This window comes from Idiotropiscis lumnitzeri, chromosome 5, assembly GCF_059441095.1.
Source record: "Idiotropiscis lumnitzeri isolate Australia: NSW breed Sydney's pygmy pipehorse chromosome 5, RoL_Ilum_1.0, whole genome shotgun sequence".
Lineage (NCBI taxonomy): Eukaryota > Metazoa > Chordata > Actinopteri > Syngnathiformes > Syngnathidae > Idiotropiscis > Idiotropiscis lumnitzeri.
Genome location: NC_142395.1, coordinates 11,197,448 through 11,220,097, shown reverse-complemented (window position 1 = coordinate 11,220,097; position 22,650 = coordinate 11,197,448). Strand labels below are relative to the sequence as shown.

General features: G+C 37.7%; 1 protein-coding gene across 1 annotated transcript in view; it reads left to right on the top strand.

Annotated features, from left to right (window-relative positions):
- luzp2 (leucine zipper protein 2) overlaps nt 1-22,650 on the top strand; it is a 151,542-nt gene that overhangs the window by 49,581 nt on the left and 79,311 nt on the right. Inside the window, exons 2-3 of the mRNA XM_088297042.1 lie at nt 15,094-15,211; nt 22,095-22,165. Coding sequence (XP_088153168.1) covers nt 15,094-15,211; nt 22,095-22,165 — 189 coding nt within the window. The remainder of the gene's footprint in view (nt 1-15,093; nt 15,212-22,094; nt 22,166-22,650) is intronic.

Genomic DNA, 22,650 nt, shown 5'->3' with positions numbered 1-22,650 from the left:
TCTCTCGCTGCTCACTAATGTGTCATCTATCTTGTTTGCGTCCTTCAGACAGCTTTGGGTGAAAGTGTCAGGCCCACTGAAAATAGTTTTCTTTTTTTTTTAAGGTTGGATCAACAAAATCAGTTTGTGTTTACTTGCCTAGATCAAGGTCCGTTTCACCTCAATGCAACCATTAGCCTTGTACTGTCTGGATTTTCATCTCACAGGCCTCTAATAAGCCCCCTTAGCCAAGGCTTTTTTGGGGGATGTTTGTTTGTTGTATGCCCACTCTCTAAGCTTTTCATTCTTTCAAGACGGTGTTACATTTCTTAAAAAAAATAAAAATAAATAACAATATGCACTTCATCACTGTGCAACATAATAAATGTCAAACACAAACATGTTTGAAGAACAGATTGTGTTGGGAAAATAGTGCCCCCTGTTTGTTTTTTTATAAAATTCAAAGAAATTGGTCGGAACTAGCTACACTTTTGAAGTCCACTTTTTTGTATTGTTTTTATTGGTTGACTGTTTTATTTGTTTTTTTTCTGCACATCCCTTTTTATAGGACATATAACAATCATTTAACCCATCAAAAGAGAAAGTACAGTACCCAAATTGATGTCCTTATTTATGTCAGTAATCAATCATGAATTCAACACGACTACTGAGAAAGCCCTCACCTCAAGCTCACCTCACCTTTTTGATAAAGTGCAATGAAAAGCGTGTCACAGTTGACATTTGGTCAACTCTTGAATCCATCCATTGATCCGTTGTCCAAGCCGCTTATCTTCACAAGGGTCGTGGGGGTGCTGGAGCCCATCCCGGTTAGGCTATTAGGTGAGGCACACCCTGAACACAAAGACAGACAACCACCTGCGCTCACAATCATACCTAAGAAAAATTCAAAGTGTTCAATCAACCTACCATGTATGTCTTTGGAATGTGGGAGGAAACCAAAGTACCCGGAGAAAACCCACGCAGGCACGGGGAAAACATATAAACTCTACACAGGAAGGCCTGAGCCGGAACCGAACACTGCATCTCTGCACTGTGAGACTTACCAGTTGACCACCATGCCGCCCTCAACTTATTTATTTTGATAATTCAGATTGAAATTTTAATGTATTACCATGTATTGTCTTTATTTTAACCTAATGTGAATGTAGTTTACTGTAGTTTACCGTACGTCAATCTTGTGTCTGTCAAGTATCCAGTCATTTCAATTTTGAAGCCGATATTTATTTATTCATTGATCTTTTTAAGTAGAGACGCATGCAGTTTTTTTTTTTTCTAATGTCTGTTTTCAACGAACATTATTGCTTAAGTGCATTTCAGGGCATATGGTCACGATTGCATGCCCATAACTTCAAACCCCAATGCAGAGCCAAACACAAACTTATGAGCGAATACAAAACTTTATGGAACCAGGGTGTGAGTGCGAGAGCGGGTGGTTGTTAGTGTTTGTGTGCCCTGCGATCGGCTGGCAACCAGATCAGGGTGTCCCCCGCCTACTGCCAAAGACAGCTGGGATAGGCTCCAACACCCTCGCGACCTTTGTGAAGATAAGTGGCTTGGATAATGGATGGATATTTTGTTCCAATTTACAAATTTGGTTTACATAAAGGAAACTCTTTCGAGTTACCGTAAACTGACAGTCGTTAATCCAATTTAATTATTTTAAATCAGGACAACCAAAAATAATGGGTCTGCTTTGCCTTAACAAATAACATCACTTGAAGGAAAAACTTTCTGGTTACACTAATTCAATACTCCTGATGGATTGCTTCATTTTTTTTTAAAGGTTATGCAGTGTTTTCTTCAGAAGGCAGAAACTTATGAGCAAAGCAGAACAAAAGACCACACAATATCTGACATAACAGCTGACACAGGCCTGATAAGGATAGGACAAAAAAAAAACAGGAGGCAAACACATTACACACACACACGCACACAACAAAATGGACAATCGAGAAAGCTACGAATTGAAGGAGCCAAGATTGAACCACGAGAATAACAGTTGATGATATTAATGCGAGACTGCAGTGAGAAAAGGCAAGGGAATAAATGAGCTTAAACAATGTTATATGAATATATAATGAAGTCATTCAAGTCAATGCAAAAAAAATTAAAATATGATCATTGCAGTCCGCCTCATCCCAATGTTCTCCCAAATGAATTATCAATGACTCTTGAAGCTCAAAGGTCCATATTTTCTCTCCCTATAGTTGTACTGGCCAGCAAATGTCTTCCAGCTTATAGTCAAATAATGTCTTTTATTTAGCTAGCTTTATAGCTAATATCAACATCTCAAAAAGAAAGCAATAATACACAAGAAATTGGATTTTCTTTCAAGCAAAGGGTCATCAAGTGTGAATGATCTGGTTTGTTTCCTTCCATGGCAGCATCCTCCAACATCATTGTGGGAATGCCTGAATGGGGCTACATTGTAAAAAGGAAGGGGCCTTCAGTACCTTGAAGGTGGAACGGTGCTATATAATGCAGTTAATTTACCATGATGACATCTGGAAGCGCCCCAAGCCAAGACGGGTCAAAGCCTTCAATTGCATCTGTGGCGTCATGCAAGCCCTCTGCAGCATCGAGAGACACTTTTACACAACTTAAATCTTCATTATGAGCTTCCAGTTCTTTTTAGAACCCCCTTTTTAGATCATTATGTTATGTAATTAAGAACAGTCGCTTTTGTTTGCTGAATCCAAAGAATGTTTGACTCACTCATGTAGCATGATTTGCTTTTAATTCAATATATTTGTCTCTTCCTTGAGCCGACCTGCAAATGAAGATTGCGTGAGTAAAATGCAGCGTATTCACAGTCACCGTGTGTAATTAAAGTGGCATTAATGTTACAATAGACATTTTGTTCATACATAAAGGTCATTTATCTAATTATTACAACACATAAGAGTTCACCCTGAATATTGTCTGTGAAGTAAACACAGCTGCCCATTCTGAAAGAAAGCTCATTAAAGCTATTTGCCACAAATTGTTTGTGAGAGCAAGTCACAAGGCACCGATGACGCTGAACAACACTGGATATGTGATTACACTCGTCCATTCAACTTTCAAAGGCATGATGAGACTCTCCTTTCCCCGCTGGGACAAAAAGTAGTGACATCCGGTACACACATTTCAGGCGATTAAAAATAAAACATAAAAATGACGTGACGTTGACTTCAGACACAGAGACAGAATTGCACTTCCAAATTGAATACAGGAGTGTTTGGGATATTTTGGTAATTTAGCTACATGCTAACTTTTTTTTCTCTCAGTTTAATACAAGACACTATTTGTACTCTACTGAAAGCTACTAATAATCTAAACTGGAAATTATTGTAACAGCTGTCTTTGTTTAGTTGCACAATTCTAACCAACTCGTTGATTAAAATGAAATAATGGAGAAGTTCCATTTTAATTGCTGTACTGTATACAAATAGTTTGTCCTCTCGAGTCCAAATCACATATTAAGTGTGAATTTTTTTTGGGTGACCTACCTATTTCACCAAATTTGTCCTAAGATAGCTGTTCTGATTTTTGCTGGATGGAGCATCATTTTTATTTATTTAGTTATTTATTTATTTCAGTCATTTAAAAAAATAAAATAAAAAGGGGGAAAAAGTTATTCAAAGTACTAGAAAAACAACCACAATAGCAACAAGAAACCCAAACAAACACTCAAACAGAACTAATAATCAAATGAGAGCGACAAGGGAAAGAGACGGTGGTCAACCAATTGGTAGTATTTTAGACATACATACATTACATGTTTGAAAGGTAGTAGGAAAAAGTATGAACTTTTATATTCCTACCCCTTTAACTCCATTTCTCATTTATATTTATGAATGCTGTTTAAGCGATTAACCTACCATGCATGTGCTCGGGATGTGGGAGGAAACCGGAGAACTCCGAGAAAGCCCACGCAGGCATGGGGAGAACATGCAAACTCCACACAGGAAGGTCGGAGCCGGAATGGAACCATCTATGTGCTAACAAGTCAATGATAATGATATGATGCAGTGAATGACAATATAACTAGAGAATATTTCCCATAATATACCCAGCATTTCTACCACTCATTATGAAGCCCCTCTTCATTTCTTTACTTCTCTAAAACACCTTTTTTATATTTCTTTTTCATCATTTACATAATATTGACCCCCACACCAAATTTCTAAGCCCAGACTCTGCAATTGCATTCATTTTTATGATACTCTGCATTCATTTTTATGATGCTCAGAAGGTTAGCCAACCTTGTTACTTTCTATGGGTTGGGGGATTTGTGCTCAGCAATGTGCCGTCTGGATGCTCCACATAGGTTGTAACTAGGCAGCTTTGTGATGAAAATGCTTAAATCATTAGTTCATCTACATTGGGGGCAGGAAAACTGGACAGCCCTCTCAAAATGTGCTCATTTCGCAAGGCTCAAAAGAGATGGTGTAAAGGGCGTTAAGTATAGATTGTTCAAGTATTTTGACAATTTACATATTTCCTTTTTTTTTTTTGTTAAGGCAGTTGTCACTAAAAATGTCTTAATCACTCTGGAAAAACATAAATGGAAAATGGCGCTATGTGGCATGACATTGGTGAGGAATAATTAGATGCTTCAATTGGTGTTTTTTTGTTGCTGAAGGGTACAACTCCAACAAAAGTGGCATTGATAGACTTATATTACGATAGAGATTTTTCCATGAAGAATGTCACTTCAGCCCATTCAAACGGTAACGACAGTCCTTTGATTTAACAGCAGAGATACAAGAGCGAAATCTGACAAGTTTGCTCCCATCAGGGATGTCTGGGCACAGCTTCTTCTGCTGATGTTCAACCCACTGACCCAGGGTTAGAGGTGTCACTGCACTAGATGAACATTTTGTTTTGTCTCTTTCTGTGGAAAATTCCCTTTCCGGCATTACATGCCCTGTATTCCAACCAATCATGGCCATAAAACGTGGGCACCCTGTGCTTCAAAGACAAGCTATGAATGGAATCTACAGATTAACAACTCCAAGTAGGATCCCCGGGATCAAAACAAGGAAAACGTTAAGTCCTCAATATGACTACTGCAGCGCAGGGCACAACATCATGTGTGACATTTTTTTTTTTTACCGGCTATGACCTTGGTCAATAAATTCGCATGAGGAAGCTTCCCCTCTTAGACGCAATTAAAAAAAAAAGTAAGCATAAAATTGTGCGGCCTACCATTACATTATTTGCATATGTGGACACCTGCAAATCCAAGAGACTAAATCTGTACAGGATATACTCTACACAAGTGTGTCAACTATCTCTTTCTTGCAGCAGGTCTGTGTACACGTTATGAGAATGTAGCAGCCAAATATCCAAAAACACAAACCCAAAGAAATATCCGGTTGAATCCATAGTGCTTTCTTCAGCTCATAAAATGAACATTTAATCAGATTTGTTGGTGCGTACAGGGCAAGATAGCTGCACAAGATAGGGTTTTCCAGATGATTTTTGTTCAAGACTATATATAAGATTATATTATCTCATATCGCCAGAACAGCGAGGTGGGAGGAGGTCGAAATATTTTGGGGGCATTCTCGATCTCATTTTAATGGAGTCGTCTACTCAAAATGGCGTCAACACTCCATTCTATGTCAAGTACAAAATTGTCTTGCCTTTTCATTCTGCTAGATGCACAAATTTGCTGCCTAGGATCTTTGCACACATTAAAACTGACTATCTCCTTTATCTCTTGATGATGTTTATTATCTTTTTATTTTCATATGTCTTGAGACTTTCTGAGCAAACCTTTGATCCCGGCGATTGTATTTTGTGCCCTGTCATGTGGAAATGGGAATTGATCCAAAAATAATAATAATTTAAAAAAAAAAAAGTCCTTGGCTCTTTGTATCCTTGAATTTTGAGGAAACAAAAATTCCTTTAAACTCAAATTCCTTGAAACTCAACTTCAAATATAACTTGAAAGGACAATGATAAAATAAACGAGTCAGGAAGTAAAATAAGAATATACTAAAATAATAGTAATTGGAAAAAAACAATAAAAATAAATATCTACTGATCCTGTGGGTTTTGGCCTCTTAGAGACAATTTAAAATGAGAACAGAAGAAAGTTGAGATATCACTCAATTAATAGAATTTGTTAAATACAGATTGAGTACTGTCATTTTACATGAGTGTTTCCACGTTTGTGTGAATCTACACATTTTTGTTGGCATATTTATGGGATATTACATTGACTTTCAGCATTAGCAGTTACTATTTAAATACACGATGTGTGAAATAATTTTCTGTGTTTTTTATTTTAGTTTTACAGTTAAGTCCAACTGGAGAGTGATATAACACCTGCTGAAGGCCGTCAGAAACACATAAGCTACACAAAACGCACTCTGCCGTTCTGTACATTCATAGTTATTCTTTGACCATTACATTTTAAAGCTTGGGAAAGGCCAAAATCAAAATAATAATCTTTTTTATTAATCGGCCAGCCCTGCAATGAAGAATAACATTTTGTTTTTTTTTATTCTCTCTCTATTTGAGAAGGAACTATTCTCTGTGACCACATCTTTCAAATGTCTTTACTCTTGTGCCCCGATTCTTCTCCCTTTTGAATGATTAACAAGCTTTTATTCACGCTTGATTTATAGTTTTTCATCAACTGTGAATTACCGAGCACCACTGAGAACAAGAAACTGTGAAAAGCTTAAAAATGTGTCTGTTACTTACTCCTCCACACTAACATCTTAACTCTCTAACTTTTTAAACATGACTTTAAAATGTTAGACTGGGACTTTCAGAATATATCCTATTAATGAAATAAAATTTATAGATCGGACCTCAGGTATTAAAGATTTTCACGAAACAGACTTTGATCATTGGCTGTGAGTTGTTTGACCATCGCAAGATTCACAAATCTCACCTAAGCTTTATTGTCAATTTCACAACGATCAAAATCCTCACACATCTGCCATTCCTTTCTGTTCAGCTATCTGCTTATCCCTACTGTGACAGAAACAGTCATCCCGCATGTTGGATTTTCTTTGCATTTCATCATGCCTGTCCAAACTCTGGCCAGCGGGTGAGTTGAAGTGAACCAGACGATTAAATCACTGCAGTTGTTCCAGTATATGAGCAAAGGACTAGAACATGATGCTGAACACAAAATCAGGTAGCGGGAGTCTACCTTCAACGACACAATAAATTGAAATCTAATCTTGCGTTCATACTTGATGGATAATTCCGCTGCCTGTGGGTTTCTCCTTCAAACTTTCTCAGTGAGTGGTGTACCAGAAGGGCATACAACCTGTAATAAAGCCACATCTGTCTGATTTAGAATCCTCTACCTCACTCTTCCTCCCCCTGCTTGTCCTTCCAGATGGCTTAACTTGTCTTGTGCCGTTCCTGCTAGATCATCATACACTGTCCTTGATGTGATTTAGACAGACTGTAAACTCTACCGTATATTTGCATACCAGGTTGTCGATTAACTTTAGCAAGTGAGAGCAACATCAGCAACTGCTCACAGCGGAGTATTAATAGTAGATCAAATTTAGGGTGTGTAGACTCAAAATTAACCGACACACCTTTCTGTAACTTGAAAAACAAACCTGATTAAGTTTATCACTAAGATACACTAATGCAGTAGTAAAGTCAAAATTACAATTCTAAACCAAAAATATTTAAAAAAATCAAATGAAAAACATTGATAGTGAGCTCTTTTTTTATTATGCCGCAGGATAACATAATCTGACGCCACTTAGCATTTGTGACTTCGAACGTTCAGTAGTTTTAGAAAGTGAGGATGTTGTGAAGGCATCATGTTAAAACCACCTTCACATGAATATTCGAACATCACATTCAATTGCCTTGTCCAAACTCACAACAGGCTACCCACCTCTACTCGCTCGCTCAAATACACTTAAAGTGAGCTTTCAAAGAGATTCCATTGCCTATTTCGGGCGGCAGCATTTCATTAACATCTTTGTTGAGCATCACTGAAACTTTAGCATGTTAGCTAATTCTAATCGATGTGTAACACTGCAGCCCGTGCTTTCTTTTCAGCTTTCAGATCATTTGACTGCCGGTTCAAAGGTTGTTTTTTTTTGCTCTTGAACTTTGGCCATCCGAGCTCATCATGTCATTGGCTGAGAAACTCTGTTTATGGAACGGTTATTATGTTAATGAGCCCCGGCTGTTTTATTACACACATAAACATTTTCAGAAATGGGCAACTATATACCTCAAGATTTATATGGTTGTTTGGTTTCACGTTTGGTGCATGCAAGAACACTCCAGAGAGGCAACTAATAGTTGACAAATATTAACACAAATAAACTTGCCATAAGTCCCATTTTAAGTGTTCAAAACCTATTTTCTTGTTGTTAACAAATTAATATCAGCGTTCTTAACTTTTGTGTCTACTTTTTTTTTTGACACAATCAAACAAATTCTTCAAAATGGGTTTCCAAAATCTTATTCATTCTCATGTGTAGTGTCCTCATATAAACCAGAGGTAAGATCTAGAAATTTAAGTAAAAGTAGTAGTCTTCATGTCCCTGAGATGATGATGGTACCTCTGTTGTAGCATATTGTTTCGCGTCTTCTTTTTTTTTTTTTGTGACTTTATTTGTTTCGAACAGCGATAAACAATACTCGGCATGCCCATTTGGGGGTGCAAGCTTGGTAGGGAGGAGCTTAGTTACATAAGCAAGGGAAGAGAAACTAAATTGAATTACATTTGACATTTGAAGATGGCAATGAGGATTCTGAGAGGTTTTTAAAAGACATCAACCATGGTGACATGAGTGCCTGGATTGGGGTCATGCCATTAAGGGTGATACCAAGAGAATAAGTCAGTGCTGCAGTTTGCATTCAGTGGTGTCAAGACAAGTGAGCTTCATTTTTGACATCGTCATGTAAAATATATGCATTTAAGGTGGTGGGATCATATATACCATTTGCAAAGTGCTCATCCCTATATTAAAAAAATGATATTGTTTCATATCCAGTGCGAAATATCAACTGAATGTAATCGGCATCAAGTTGTGCATGAAAATGTTAATTAGTCATTTATATACTTAACATGATAATTCTTTTCATTTTATTGAGTAGATGCCTTTTTTTTCCCGGTGGAAGATTCCATAATTATATCATTACGAGTAAATGATGTGCACTTTTCAGGATTGTGTTAACCTATGGAATTTGGATCAGTTTTATAATATCTAACTATTTATTTCAGTCTCCCTACACTCACTTAATTGTTGAATACGTGCCAGATTTCTACAAAACAATCTGGCCACGCAAAGATATTTTTCCTGTAGACTTCTTTGGGTTCATCACAGGAGCAAGGAAGAACAAAAGAAGTGTGATGTGTTTTGTTTCATATTAGACTTACAGTACATTAATTCCCTGTCGCTACTTACATTGTGCATTGAACATTTTATTTTTTAACTCTCCCAATTGCATAATTAATCTAGCCTGAAATTGTAAATACATACAACCATGTGTGCCTTTTATGTGCCTAACAGCAAATAAACTAGTTTTGGCCCTGTATTCTAAGACGTGTATTGAACAGTATCATGCCAACTCTTTGACTCGTGCCACTCCAGGTACAGTTACTCCAATTCACACTTTAATTCCAAATGAATGACGTTTGGTTTAGTCACGACTAAAACTCCAATCAGTTGATGGGTTTGTAAAGAAATTCAAATGAAGGCAAGTGAAGCGGCACATATAAACACAAAAATTATCTTGACAATCGAGCCGGCTACACACACTTGCAAATAGCCGAGTGCACTTTTAAAGAACAACTCAAGCACATTACAAAGCTGAGTGCACTTTCAAAGAGCAACTCAAGCACATTATTCGCACTCGAGTGGTGAAGAGACATGCTGGCGCTAACTAAAAATGTGCAAAACCAAAATTGAAAGTCAGTGGTCAAATTTGTTTAGATTGCATAGTTACATCGCATACATAATTAGTTTGAAGAATATGGTGAATAGCAATAACGCACGCAAGAGTAAAAAGATCATTCGAGCTGCAGCTGACCGAATTCAGATCGCTCTTTATCACCTTGCAAAAGTGGGCAAACTTTGCATGAGGTGTGGTCTCGGCTGTTTTGGTACACACTAAATGTTGCTTTGTACACTCCCAACTCATTGAACCAAACAAAACTAACAACAAAGTAACGAGCCCAACATGTTACGTTGCATTTACTCCTAGAACAAAGACAGAAAATAAAGGCCGCTCTGTCCTTGAGACCTCTTTTGTCCTGTCTCGAGGAAATCAAAATCTGGATGTCACTTAATTTCTTTAATTTCAACGAAAAGAAGACAGAAGTTATGGTGTTCGGTCACAGTGGCCCTTCTACTCCCAACCCTGTTGACCTTGGCCTCCTGGCATCTTATCTAAAGCTAATAGTCTCAAACTTGGGTTTTAAATTGGCCAGTGATTTCAAATTAGATGGGCAAATCAGTGAGTGCTGGTGTTCGATCCATCTTCTTTAATCTTAGGCAGCTGGCTAAGGTGAAGTCCTTTCTTTCCCAGCTGCACTTAGAAACAGTAATCCACGCCTTCGTTACGTCGAAGCTAGATTACTGTAATGCGCTTAACTTTGGAGTCAGCCAGTCCTCCCTCAAGCGCCTCCAACTGGTGGAAAGTTCGCTTTAAGGTACTTCTGTTCATCTTTAAATCTTTAAATGGCCTCGCCCCAGCCTACCTCTCTGAGCTCCTCCACATCTAAGCACCTGTGCACTGCCTCAGGTTTGTGGGCCAAATGCTGCTGAAGGTGGTCTTGTTAAAGGAACAAGTGCTTATCTACCAAACACACCTTGTTACATTTAAAAAAAATATATATTTCACATTTAGAAAATGAATTAATGGATGGACGCAGTTGTCCAAGTTGTCCTTGACTGCTCGTCCTTTTTTTGTTGCTAAACAAAATCACCTCTTAGCTTCAGTGAGGGGTGAGCAGTGCGGAAGCCCAATACTGCGAACACAATAAGGATATCTTTCAAGTACTGCAATTGCGTTATAGCAATCTTTTCACTGTGAAAAATATTTTTTTACAGCATTTCAATGTATATGAGAAGATTGGAAACAAAGAAACAAACAGAAATCACAAAGGTGTAGAATATAAATACTGGTGGTTGCCAAAAGGATAAATGTGAACCTTTAAAAGAGGTGAGACAGCACAAGCATTCTTGAAAGAAATGAGATAACATTTAATAAAAAACTTTTCCAATACAACAAGGTTGGTGGCGGCTTAAGAAGTGCAGTCGTATATACAGACAGGGACAGGCAGTTATGTTGTGCCTTGATGCAACTGGCGTCTTCCGAACATCATATTTTTTTCCGCATTGTGATTCTACAGCATCAGGGGAAGTAGAAATGAGCGAGGTGACCTTTTCCGTCTTCACACGACAGCAGTTCAGAAGAGGATACATACATTCTTTAAATGCAAATAAAAAAAAATCTATCAGTGATCTAGAACCGAGCACACTATCTATCAGTGTTGAGACCGATGTAAAAGTTTCCAAAACAATATTGTAATCAGGCAACTGTGACAACAATAAGAATAAATTGAACACTCTCTCCGCACTTTTAGCATACACTGGAAAATTCCACTCCTGTCAGATAATGTTTTTTTCCCCCATCTTCACTGCACTCCAATCTTCAAGACACTGATGTTGATCGCTTCATGCGGCACATTGTCATCCAGCTGAACAGATGCCTTGTCAATTTTGGAGGTACATACTAGTTTTATATTGATGTAACTCCACTTTGATAAAAGAAAAACATGGCAGAGTTGACAATTTGATCGCTATGGTTACAACTATTACAGAAATTGTAACTGAACAGTTTCCCATCTTTTTTGGAAAAGCATACAGCATGAGAGTCAAGCAGCAAATAATTTGCTTTAACGTAGCGATCAATCCATTTCTTATCTTTGTCAACAATTGCGTTACAGGAACCACATCCTTCTTGAAATTCCATAATTTTATCATGCAATTTAGATTATGCGTTTCCATTTTAGTAATTTAGAGTGCCCTTGCACATTAATCATGGACTTGAAGAATTCATTAGATGCTCCATGGCTTGCAAATGGAAATTGGCAGTGATGTGGCAGAAATATGGTCCAGCATATGCTACAATAAAAGAAATATGGGAAAGCATTGCAGCATTTGCAAATTTGTGTTCTGGTTGTCCAATAAAGCTGAATGTATTTCTTACTGTGTTAACATTTGAATCATATTTACAGGCCCTTGTCAACAGGGGCCCTGAGCTTCTGTCATTCTCTTTCTGAGACTCAGTGCGGTTGCCTTGGCTTCCTTTATTGAGTCGTTGCTTGAATGGTGATGGTGCTATTCAGTGGCATTGCTTTTATTCTCGAAAATTATATTTCATACCGCACGGTCCGCCCTAACAACTCGAGACTTGCTCTGACTCTGTGGGTTCAGAAATGTTTGTTCTCAATAAGAGAATCCAATAAATAGAGCCTCACCCTCAGCTTAAAGCCTGACGAGTTTCACGAGGACAGTCTGGGAGGAAGACCTCCTTACAAACTGCAGATGTATGAAATGAAAGATTTCGGTGCTTTTTACTTATCTGCCCATACATGACTTTGTTCAGCTTTGTCTTTGCCGACACTCATTTACAAAAGGGATTGGTGGTTTTTGGAGTCCTTCTATTGTCAAGGAATTAAATGTAACAATTGAGGTATATTTTAAGATGCTCTTTTGTGACTAAATGATTGTGTTATGAAATATGGTAGAGAGGAGCAATCTTTCACCTTCCTTTCTCCCGGCTTATCCTGCAATACATTTCCAGTTGATGCTACTCTGGGTGACAAGCCACGTTTGGGGTTTGACGATACTCTGTTGTTTTGTTCCAGCTGTTTTCTGCCAGCAATTTATGCATTGTTTTTATTTGCTGGTGGGACTCTGTGAGAAGAGTGTGCAGGAATTTGAAAAAAAAGGCATGCTCTCTCTCTCTCTCTCTCTCTAATTAATCACAAAAAAATCCATGATTAATTGCAATTAATCACATTTTACAACTACTATTTTTTGCGAATATATTTACTTGAATAATATCTTGGAATTGATGCAAAATCAAAAAATCAAAATCAGCCAATATGAAGTATATATTTTTTTTATTTATTTATTTATTTAAATTAATTAATTTATTTTTTAAAGAATTACCAAATTGATATACACATTTACCGATTAGATGTCTAAAATGTTGATGTCATTTTTTTATGAGAGTGATGATGTTATTGTAGGTCTTGGGTTGTTGCATATGACTCCAACATATAGATATTGTTAAAACATACAACGAGGACTGCGTCTTTTAAAAATTATTGGGTGCGCTACTGAGCCATTTTTTTTTAAATCGCACAATAAACTAATAAAATATTGATGATTTTTTTTTCCAAGCACGATGTGTGTGCAAAGTTTCCCAAGTTTTTTTTAACGGAATTTTAGTCCCTCAAAATCAGCATTGTTTTCCTGATGTTTCCACAGCAACAGTGCTGTGCAAAATCTCATGTTTTAACATATTGATGAATGACAGGCCTTAAAACTCTGCTGGGCAAATATTAGGTATATCTGGTTCATCTATTAGGAGAAAGACATAAATAAAGATGTATTTCCTTTAGCCAGTATGTGGCGCCCACTACGATGAAAAATAATAAACGATTTTCGTCACGATGTATTGTACAATGTATGAGACAAGTGTTTCGCAAACTTTATTAAGCCGAGGCACATATTTCACATCGTAAAAAGTCTCATGGCACACCGCTTTGCAAAACGATTCACAAAAAGTGGATACACACGTTAATTATGTATCTTCTGTCATCTAGTGGAAGAGCATTTGCTCAGCCTGTTACTATATGTGGTATGCATGGATAAATTCACAACATTTTGTTGTATTGTAAATAAAAATAATTTCCCGTCTAACTAATTGACATTGGATGGTTTCTCCTGGCAAGATCTCTCACAGCACACAATAGTGCCATGGCCCACTGGTTGGGAATCACTGTATTAGACTACTTTATATAACTGTCGTAACCAGTGTAAAATGCTGCAAGAGGGTATCTAAGAATATGACAGTTTTACTGACCAACCAACCAAAATTTATCTCCTTGTAGTTAACTTCTTCTTTCCGGATCAATAACCTTGCCATCTTTTGTGAAGGTTTACAATATAGTGAAAATTACCCAGGGCACCATAATAATCGCATTTACGGTCTACGAGGGAAATTTAAGGCCTCCCATTTCTTTTCACTAACAGGTTAATTGCATGCAGATACACTTGATTTGAGACACTTCCCAAATGAGCTGTTGGCCGTTCTTTAGTTAGTAAACAAGGAAATTAGATTGAAAGAAAATCCTATTCAGTAGCAGCCAGTGAGAGATGCACTCTAAGAATTTTAACTCGGAGCATGTCCATTAAAGGAGCCATAAAATAATTCCAAAGTTCTGGGTCACATGCTCGTAGCTCTTAGTTCACTTATATGGTTTGTGAAGCGCTGATAAATTGCACAGCACATGTTCAAACTGTCAGTTAGTTCCTCTGGCAATTCAGTGGGTGTCCATGACTATAATGAACATTTTTTTCTGACATAGCTCTGAGTCATGTAAGCGTGGCATTTGTCTTTTTCTCTGAAGGTTCACTGATCAACGCCAAAAAAGCTTCTGCAGTATTGTTCAGCGGAAGGTCGGTTTTACAGAGACAAACAGGATGTGACATTACACCCACCACCCGCAGGATCCCCCACTCCTCCCTTTAATAGCTGAATGGAGCTGGTCCAATATTAAATTGGAACAGTAGGGGCATGCCTCTGGTCAACAGACATATCTCTTTAAAACAGACGTAACTAAAAGGATTGGTTGAAAGCAATAGGCAGTACAGTACATTTCTTTCATTTGTTTTAATTCACTCTCTTTTCTATGGGGACTGTGCTTAGCAGATAATTATTTTGTTTGTACCTTTGCTTTACACTTTGTCTTTGATATTGCTGCTTAGTCTGCTGGCATGGGTGACGACAGTAGACGCTGAATCTCAGTCCGCGGTATGCATTAAAAGTAACATTTCTTTTTTTCTCTCTCTCTCTTAAAAGACAAGGCTATGATGGGCTGGAAAAGAAGCTAAAGGAAGTTTTCACTGAAAGAAGCAGCATCTTGCACCAACTCTCCAAGACATCCAAGGAGCTGGACAGCATAAAAGGGAATATTCAGGTTGGGCAATTTGTGTTTTACTGAAAGATATTGCAAAGTACAATGCTTTGACAACTTTGGATTTTTTAGGAAGATTTATTGAAGGTGCTGTTTTTGTCTTCCAAAATATTCAACACATTAGCAGTCCAAATTATGATGACTAATGGGATGTAAAAAAATGGGAACCATGACTAAGAAACAGAACTTTTATAATAAAATTTAAAAATACTTGTATCGGCTGGTGAAAGTAGATGGTGACACAAATATTTGAGCTAGGTATTCAGTGGGTGGATGAATTGTAGATGCAATAGCATGAAATAGAATATCTACTCATAAGGCACATCCCCCACCTGCCACCCTTTTAGAACATGGCAGGTCCACTAAAGATGGTAAAAATTAAGCAGAATTTGAACAATATTTACAACTGCGAGACATTAACTATGCCACAAAGCCACGGGCTTCTGATTAGGCCTTTTAATTTCTTTCTTCGCATACTAGATTTCAGTATTGTTCAAGGAAGGTATCAACAGAAAGCGACACATACAAATATTTAGGTATTTCAATCACATAAGTGAGTCTATCATTTATTTTTGCGGTAAATTGACCCACTGCAATATTTCACAAAAAAACAAAAAAAAAAATGACAGAAAACAAGGAAGACTACCTTAATGCACATTTTCTTCTTTCTATTGCCAAAACAGGAAAGAAGAGAACTGGGATTATACCTTTCAAACGAATCCTCTTTCACTGCTTCCTTTCCCTTGTTCTCTGTGACTGATGGTTTTCTTTGTGTTTTTTGGGGAAATATAATTCTCAGGAAATTGGTCATTAAAAAATGATATACGGCCCGCAAAGTGCATGTGTGTGTGCGCGTGTACGCATAATTGCGTGCATGAGTGTGTGTGTGTGTCCGTGCGTGCTGTTCAGACATGTCCTATGTGTGGCTCTCATTATGCTCCTGGGCAACTTAGATGACTTTCCACTACTGACGCTACTGCACTTTCTTCCTGGGCCTTGTGCCAGCATAATGGACAGGGCAGAGATTGTGTTTTGGGGGAAAAAAGTTATATTTGGGAGAAGAGATACAAAAAACAACGAAAACACTGTCAGTTGGAAGAGAAGTAATGGGTTGAAGCACATTTGAATTAGCCAGTGTTTAAACGATACGCCTTCAAGCTTCAGGTTAGCACTCGAGTAATTAAACTTTGCCTGTTTGGGGTGATTTATTGTTGACAGTGATACCCACCCCCACTTCCCGGTATGATGGTCCTCACCATTTTAAAACAGAATAGGATTTAGCTGTGCAACCACCTTCCGGCTTTGAAACAATGTTTCCTGAATACACAAAATGACACATTAAGTCTGACCTTTTAGGTTCCATGAGGTTAATTCTTTTTCTTGCCGAGAATAGGACTGTCACATTTGTGGATGAAATCCAAGCGGGAGCACATTATAATAATAGTGTTGTAAATTAAACAATTTATGAGCAGTGTTTTCGAACGGTCGACCTCGTCTCATTTGTAAATTATATTTTGCTATGTATGCGAAGTGTTGAAGTGTGTGAAGTTGTAATGTAACGTGTAGGTAAATGTAAAATATAAACGGTCAAGAAGGGATCCAACCCTGAGGGGCAGGGAGTATTCTTTTGTTTAGATATGTCAGTTATTAAAACCAATATCGTAAATATCAGGATAAAATACATTTTGCTGGAAAGATTAATTAATGAGGTTGCTAATGAAATTAAAACTGTCTGAATACCCACTTCGCAGAAAATTCAAAACGGTTTATTCTACCAGACTCGTTCATAGCTACACTTGGATCAGGGGGGTCCGATTATTTTGCAAAGAGGGCCAGATTTGGTGAAGTGAAAATGTGTCAGGCTGACCATTTGCTTAATTTTTCACGATGTTTGTTCCCAGTCACATTGTTGTAATTTGGATGTTTTGTCTAATAGTGCCTCTTGATAATGAATTTGTTCTACGGAGCCGCAACTTCTTGGCAAATTAGGCAGACAGTTGTTTCGCATTCCAGTAAAAAAAATTATTTAAATTTCCACTTGTCCCGGAGTCCTTGTACTCGAAATGTATCTTAGAATGCGCCTGTGAGCGCTGCCACGGGTTTGCTGCCATCTGCTTGTGAAATATAATTTTTAATATATATTTTTTAAAAATATTTTTTTGGATGTGTGTATTTTTTACTGCGGTGAAAAAGTGCTGACAGGCCACACATGATTAATTTTATTCTAGACACTACGGGTCATTGAAAATTCGAACATGGGCCCCAATTGGCCCCCGGGCCAGACTTTGGACATTTCTGACTTATCCAGTGCTCTGGGGAGGGCTACCAGAAGAGACCTAATTGGGAAAGAAGACATGATTTCTTTTAAGAGATTAGTTGAGAGCAAACGTTAAAGTACGTTATTGCCGATGAAACACCATACCTCACAGCGTTCAAGATTTGGTGCAGGCAGCTAACATTAGCCTCTGTACTTGTTGCCTTCTCCTTGCATACAGTGTATGTTCAATACAAGAATACTGCTGCTTTATTCCACTTCACTGTCATGTGAATCAAGCCAATAACGTGGTGTTTAGTGATTGTTTAACAGTGGTTACATTCATCAACAACAATCAACTTTGCCACACATCTTAGAGTCCACAACTCTGCCCCTCCACCACAAACGTCAGAATCCGTAACACCGTTGTGCTCATTATAATAGGATAGTGACATAATGTTAGTGTTGCCAGCAATGCCGTCTGTGTGTCGCACAGAGATAGTGAACCAGATGACAGATACACTTGTTACATCACTGTACCTGCAATAAAATCTACCACAGGAAAAATAAAACAAACAGACATACTGAAATTTCATTCACGACACCCCAAACTCGTGATTATTGTTATTAAACTTTGGATTTAAAGGATTTTTTTTCCCTTTTTAAAAATGTACAAGGAATAGGCAGAAATGAAAACAAGGACAATGTAATAACCCATAAGATTAGTAAGATAATGAATATACTGTAAAGAAGAAATAGAAATAATAGAGTTAAGCCTTTGTCGCATATTCTGAGACTAGCTGTTGCTGACGAATAAGTGCCAACTCCTGTCAAATGCATTTGTCCCTCAGCACATGAGAACTGAGCGGTTTGAATCCATTAATAAATCCAAGCCCCCACAATCATACTTTTCTTCGTTCAACATGCTATGAATAACTAATGAGACACTAATGCACATGCATTTTCATTCTCTTGTCTGAGGGCCTCCAATGTACAGAAGTTGGTTTCCTGCAATTGACAACATCCTTAAGGGTTCTTCTTGGAGAGTTGACGTGGAGGACATGAATGAATGAATGTGCAGCAATCTCACTTTTGGCTACAAAATTCTATTTTACATTTTATTAATACGTTGTGTTGCTTGTAGGATCAGACTGGTCAACATCACAAATTAAATTACTTTATGATTATAATTATATCTATTATTAATTGCATATTTATAATTTGAGTCAATGACTGCAGAATGAAGTCACAAAGTGTAAGACACTCAACCTTCTCAAACACTAGAAAGAAATTCGATTTCAAGATTTTTTTGACTGTTCACCTGTTATTTTTAGATCAAGGATTATGTATTACCTTCCCTAGTCAAGTGAATAAATACACACCAGCAGCAATTGAACTGTATGCAATGTAATAATAATAATAATAATAATAATTTGCCCTTTATTAGTCCCACAATGGGGAAATTCGAGATTCGAACCCAGGCCTCCTGGGGAGACTGGGTCCTGAACGCGGCGCCTTAGACCACTCGGCCATCCCACAATGTGATGTGAAGTGGAACCAAGTTACCCTATAAATCAAGATAAACATTCTACAGATTCTCTCCCAACTTCATTTACGTTATAATAATTGTCACATGTCCAAAATTAAGTGGACCACAACTAGGGCTGAAGGATTGCATTTGCAAGATAATCTTGACTTGATAAAGCACAATTTTGTAATCACAACGGCTGCTAGGTAAAAACTTCCATTGTTTGTTGGAATAAAGATTAATTGTTGAAAAACACATTAGAAGAGAACCTTAAAAAAAATGCAAATCGGATCGCAATTGCACTTTTTAGGAAGAAAATCACAATGGGATTGTTTTCCATAATCATTCAGCCTTAACTACAACATTCAGGAAAGATAAAAATATTTTGGGCCAGAAAAGGTAAACAACACAAATCAGGGGTTGTTATTCTCATGTTATTTTTAAACGCACACTCAAAACGGACACGCTTGTAGGACCACATTGGCACATCTGTCCGAATCGTACTCTGTCGTTGAAGCTTTTTACTCGTAGCGTGACCCATAATAGACTGTCACATATGAATTTTTGGGCTCATACGACCTGGCTTGCAACGTTCTTGCACAAAAGACATCAACTACCCCGAGGTTGTAGCTGACATTGTACTGCATGTGTTACACGCTTTAGTGGGTGAGCGTGTGGACATTTCAACAACGTGCAGGTGCCTTGCCGCAAATAACTGTTTGAATAAGCACGCAATGTGAGCCATAAACACATTTAACTCACAAAAGAGTTTTTGTCATTATGTAGTTTTCATATTTCATTTTTTAACAGACAGAAACACAAAATTGCTACCCACCTTTTTCCGTCCCCATAATGGGCGTATGCCCATCTCTGCAAATAACTGAATGTGTTCCCATCACTCTACTGTACATTCAAGAGTATCTGTTGGGGTAGGGCCCTTTCCAATCACTTCTGCAAATATTCGGCAAACGTTCTTACTTCAAGTTATTTATTTGTCACTCCGACATTTTAAAAAACGTATTAAACCATGATCGTTGAATGCTATCACAGAGTAAAAGGCAGACATGCTATCCAAAATAAATACTGATGCCACTGTAAATTATAAACCTTCACGCAGGAAGCAGTCCAGGGTGTTATAATTTTCTTTTCTTCTATGACTATTAACAAGGACACGGGAAACAACAGCCTGCATTAAAATGCAATGGTCTCTTCCGAATTCTAACCAATGGCGATGTGTGTGCCTTCTAACCATGACAACAGCTTACCGTGAAATAGAAGAAGAGCATTTTCTTCAATGGTGTCTTTTCTTGTGGATGGGTGTGAAATGCCTGTTTTTAATAATTTTAGGAAGACTAAAGAAACCTTTTCTATCTTTCCGCCCTGACTTACAACCAACAATGACACGCACGATGCATGACTCTGGGGAAATTACGCTGTGTTAGTGGGGCTTGCCAACCAGTATGTCCGCCGGCAATGCACTGTGGGTAATCCGAAGAGCTTGAAGCGCTCATAAGTTTTCACCAAATAACTTTGCAGTATGTTCCAATGACTTTACCAACTTGTGTGTCGCAGCTGTAACTCGACGAACAGAGTTTGCAAGTACACTAATCGCGCACCTGAGAAAGCTATCTAACCACTCAGATTTCCTGGTTAATCCAATGTTTTAGTTTTTTTTAATTAATTTTTTTATTGATCAAGTAACATTTTTGGGGGGGTTTAAACCTCTGAACATTGACTGACATGCATCAAACGGATGGCCTTTATGGGAATGGGCTATGAAAATTCGGGTGCTACAGGCATGCTCTCTGTCATTTAGAATGAATCGAGATTCATCAACACACGATGTGCCGATACGCGCATGTTCTGGATCTGACTGTGATTTTGCATGCACTCAACTGCAGTGCACAAACATTCGTGAATACACCCTTCGTTAAGGTTGGTCCCTTTCTGATATGGGTTGCAAAAAAGAAAAAGAAAAACCCGCACATAATTAATCCTCTGATGAAGGTTGAGGGGCAGCACGGGGAACAAGTAGTTTGCACATCTGCCTCATGGTTATAAGATTTCTGTTTCTTCCTGTGTGTAGCTGGCTGAAATTCAACCTTTTCCATTGGTGTGAATGGTTGTTTGTACCTTGCAATTGATTGGCAACCGATGCTGTTCAAAATCAGCTGTGACAGGTTACAGCTCACACACTACCCTAATGAGGACAATTGTTATAAATGATGGATTCATGTTGAACTGAAGTTTCAGTCAAATTCACTATCGTCTCATGTGGCATGTTCCATGAACGCGGTTCAAACTCAAAAGAATTGTAAACAGCATTGTTTCAGAAAATGTGGGTCAGATTCCAAATTGTACAACAAAGGCTTTAAGAGGTTCCACTGTATGTCAAACTACATTTCCTCCTCCACTCACATTGCTCAAAAGGCCTTTGACTGATTTAATATTCATTTGTCAACAGTGCCTGCCTCATTCCCGAACATAAATGTGAATGAGGGGCCATTGGGGACAGGGAAGAAGGGGAAAACATCCCGGTACAACAAATGGAAATGGGGTTTATGGGAATGCAATATTAATTGGCAAAGAATTTACCTCCAAGCATGTTTTAAAATAAGCTATATAATTTTGAAGTCCCTTTACTGTACGAATTTTTGCCCATTTCATAGGAAACAAAAATATCTCCAAGAGGCTGTCAAGTAATGAGAGACCTGACTAATCCAGAGTAACCCATCAGGCAGGTTCTTAGGCACTAGTAGGAAAAATAAATAAATAAAAAATCAGCGCGTCTGCCTTTCCCCCTTGTTAGGATTTTTTTTCAGACGTTATTGCCAGATTGTTGGAGGCAACATATTTTTTCTGGGGCATCAACAACATTTGAACATCTGCTGCATAATTCTATGTTAATGGTATTCATCTCAATTATTTCAAGATTCATCTGTTTTTTGCCTTGCCACTACTAAGTATTCAAAGATTATCTTGTCTTCAACTTTGTATTCTAAAAAGAGCATAGTCCCTTCGACGAAGCGTGCTTGTTTGCCCTAACACTCTCGGGGAGGTCATTGTGTAATATGCAAAAATCTCTTTGTGTCCTTCTCTTTTAGTCATTGAAAAGCGATGACTCAGTTGCTAAGAAGGACGTACAAAGGATTTTGGAGCTCAGCCACAAACAAAGGTAAAGACACCAGCACTACTGTTCTGAACATTCAAATTTTGAGATTAAAAACATTTAAAACACACATGTACACGCACATACACACATGTGCATATATACATTTTCTAAAGCATCAAAACATTTTTGACTCAATTAATTAAGGTTTTATTTACTCCGTGTGGCAGTTGACCTCTGCTCAATTTGGAGCCAAACTCAGAGGAGCGTCACTGGTGTAAAGACAGACTTTTACGCAGTCTTGCTTGACGGCTCATTGGAGAAATCCAAAATAATATGGAGGCCAAATTTAAATAACATATTTGAAGTTGTACATATTTTCCATATCATTGAACATTTGTATTTAATAGGAAAACAGTCATATTCAAGGATCTTAGAACTGTCTTTGACACAAAATATACTTGGTATTTTTCAATTCAAACTAATTCCAAGGTTTTACTCAAGTAAATATAATAAATAATAAAATAATAAATATAATATAAATTAACTTG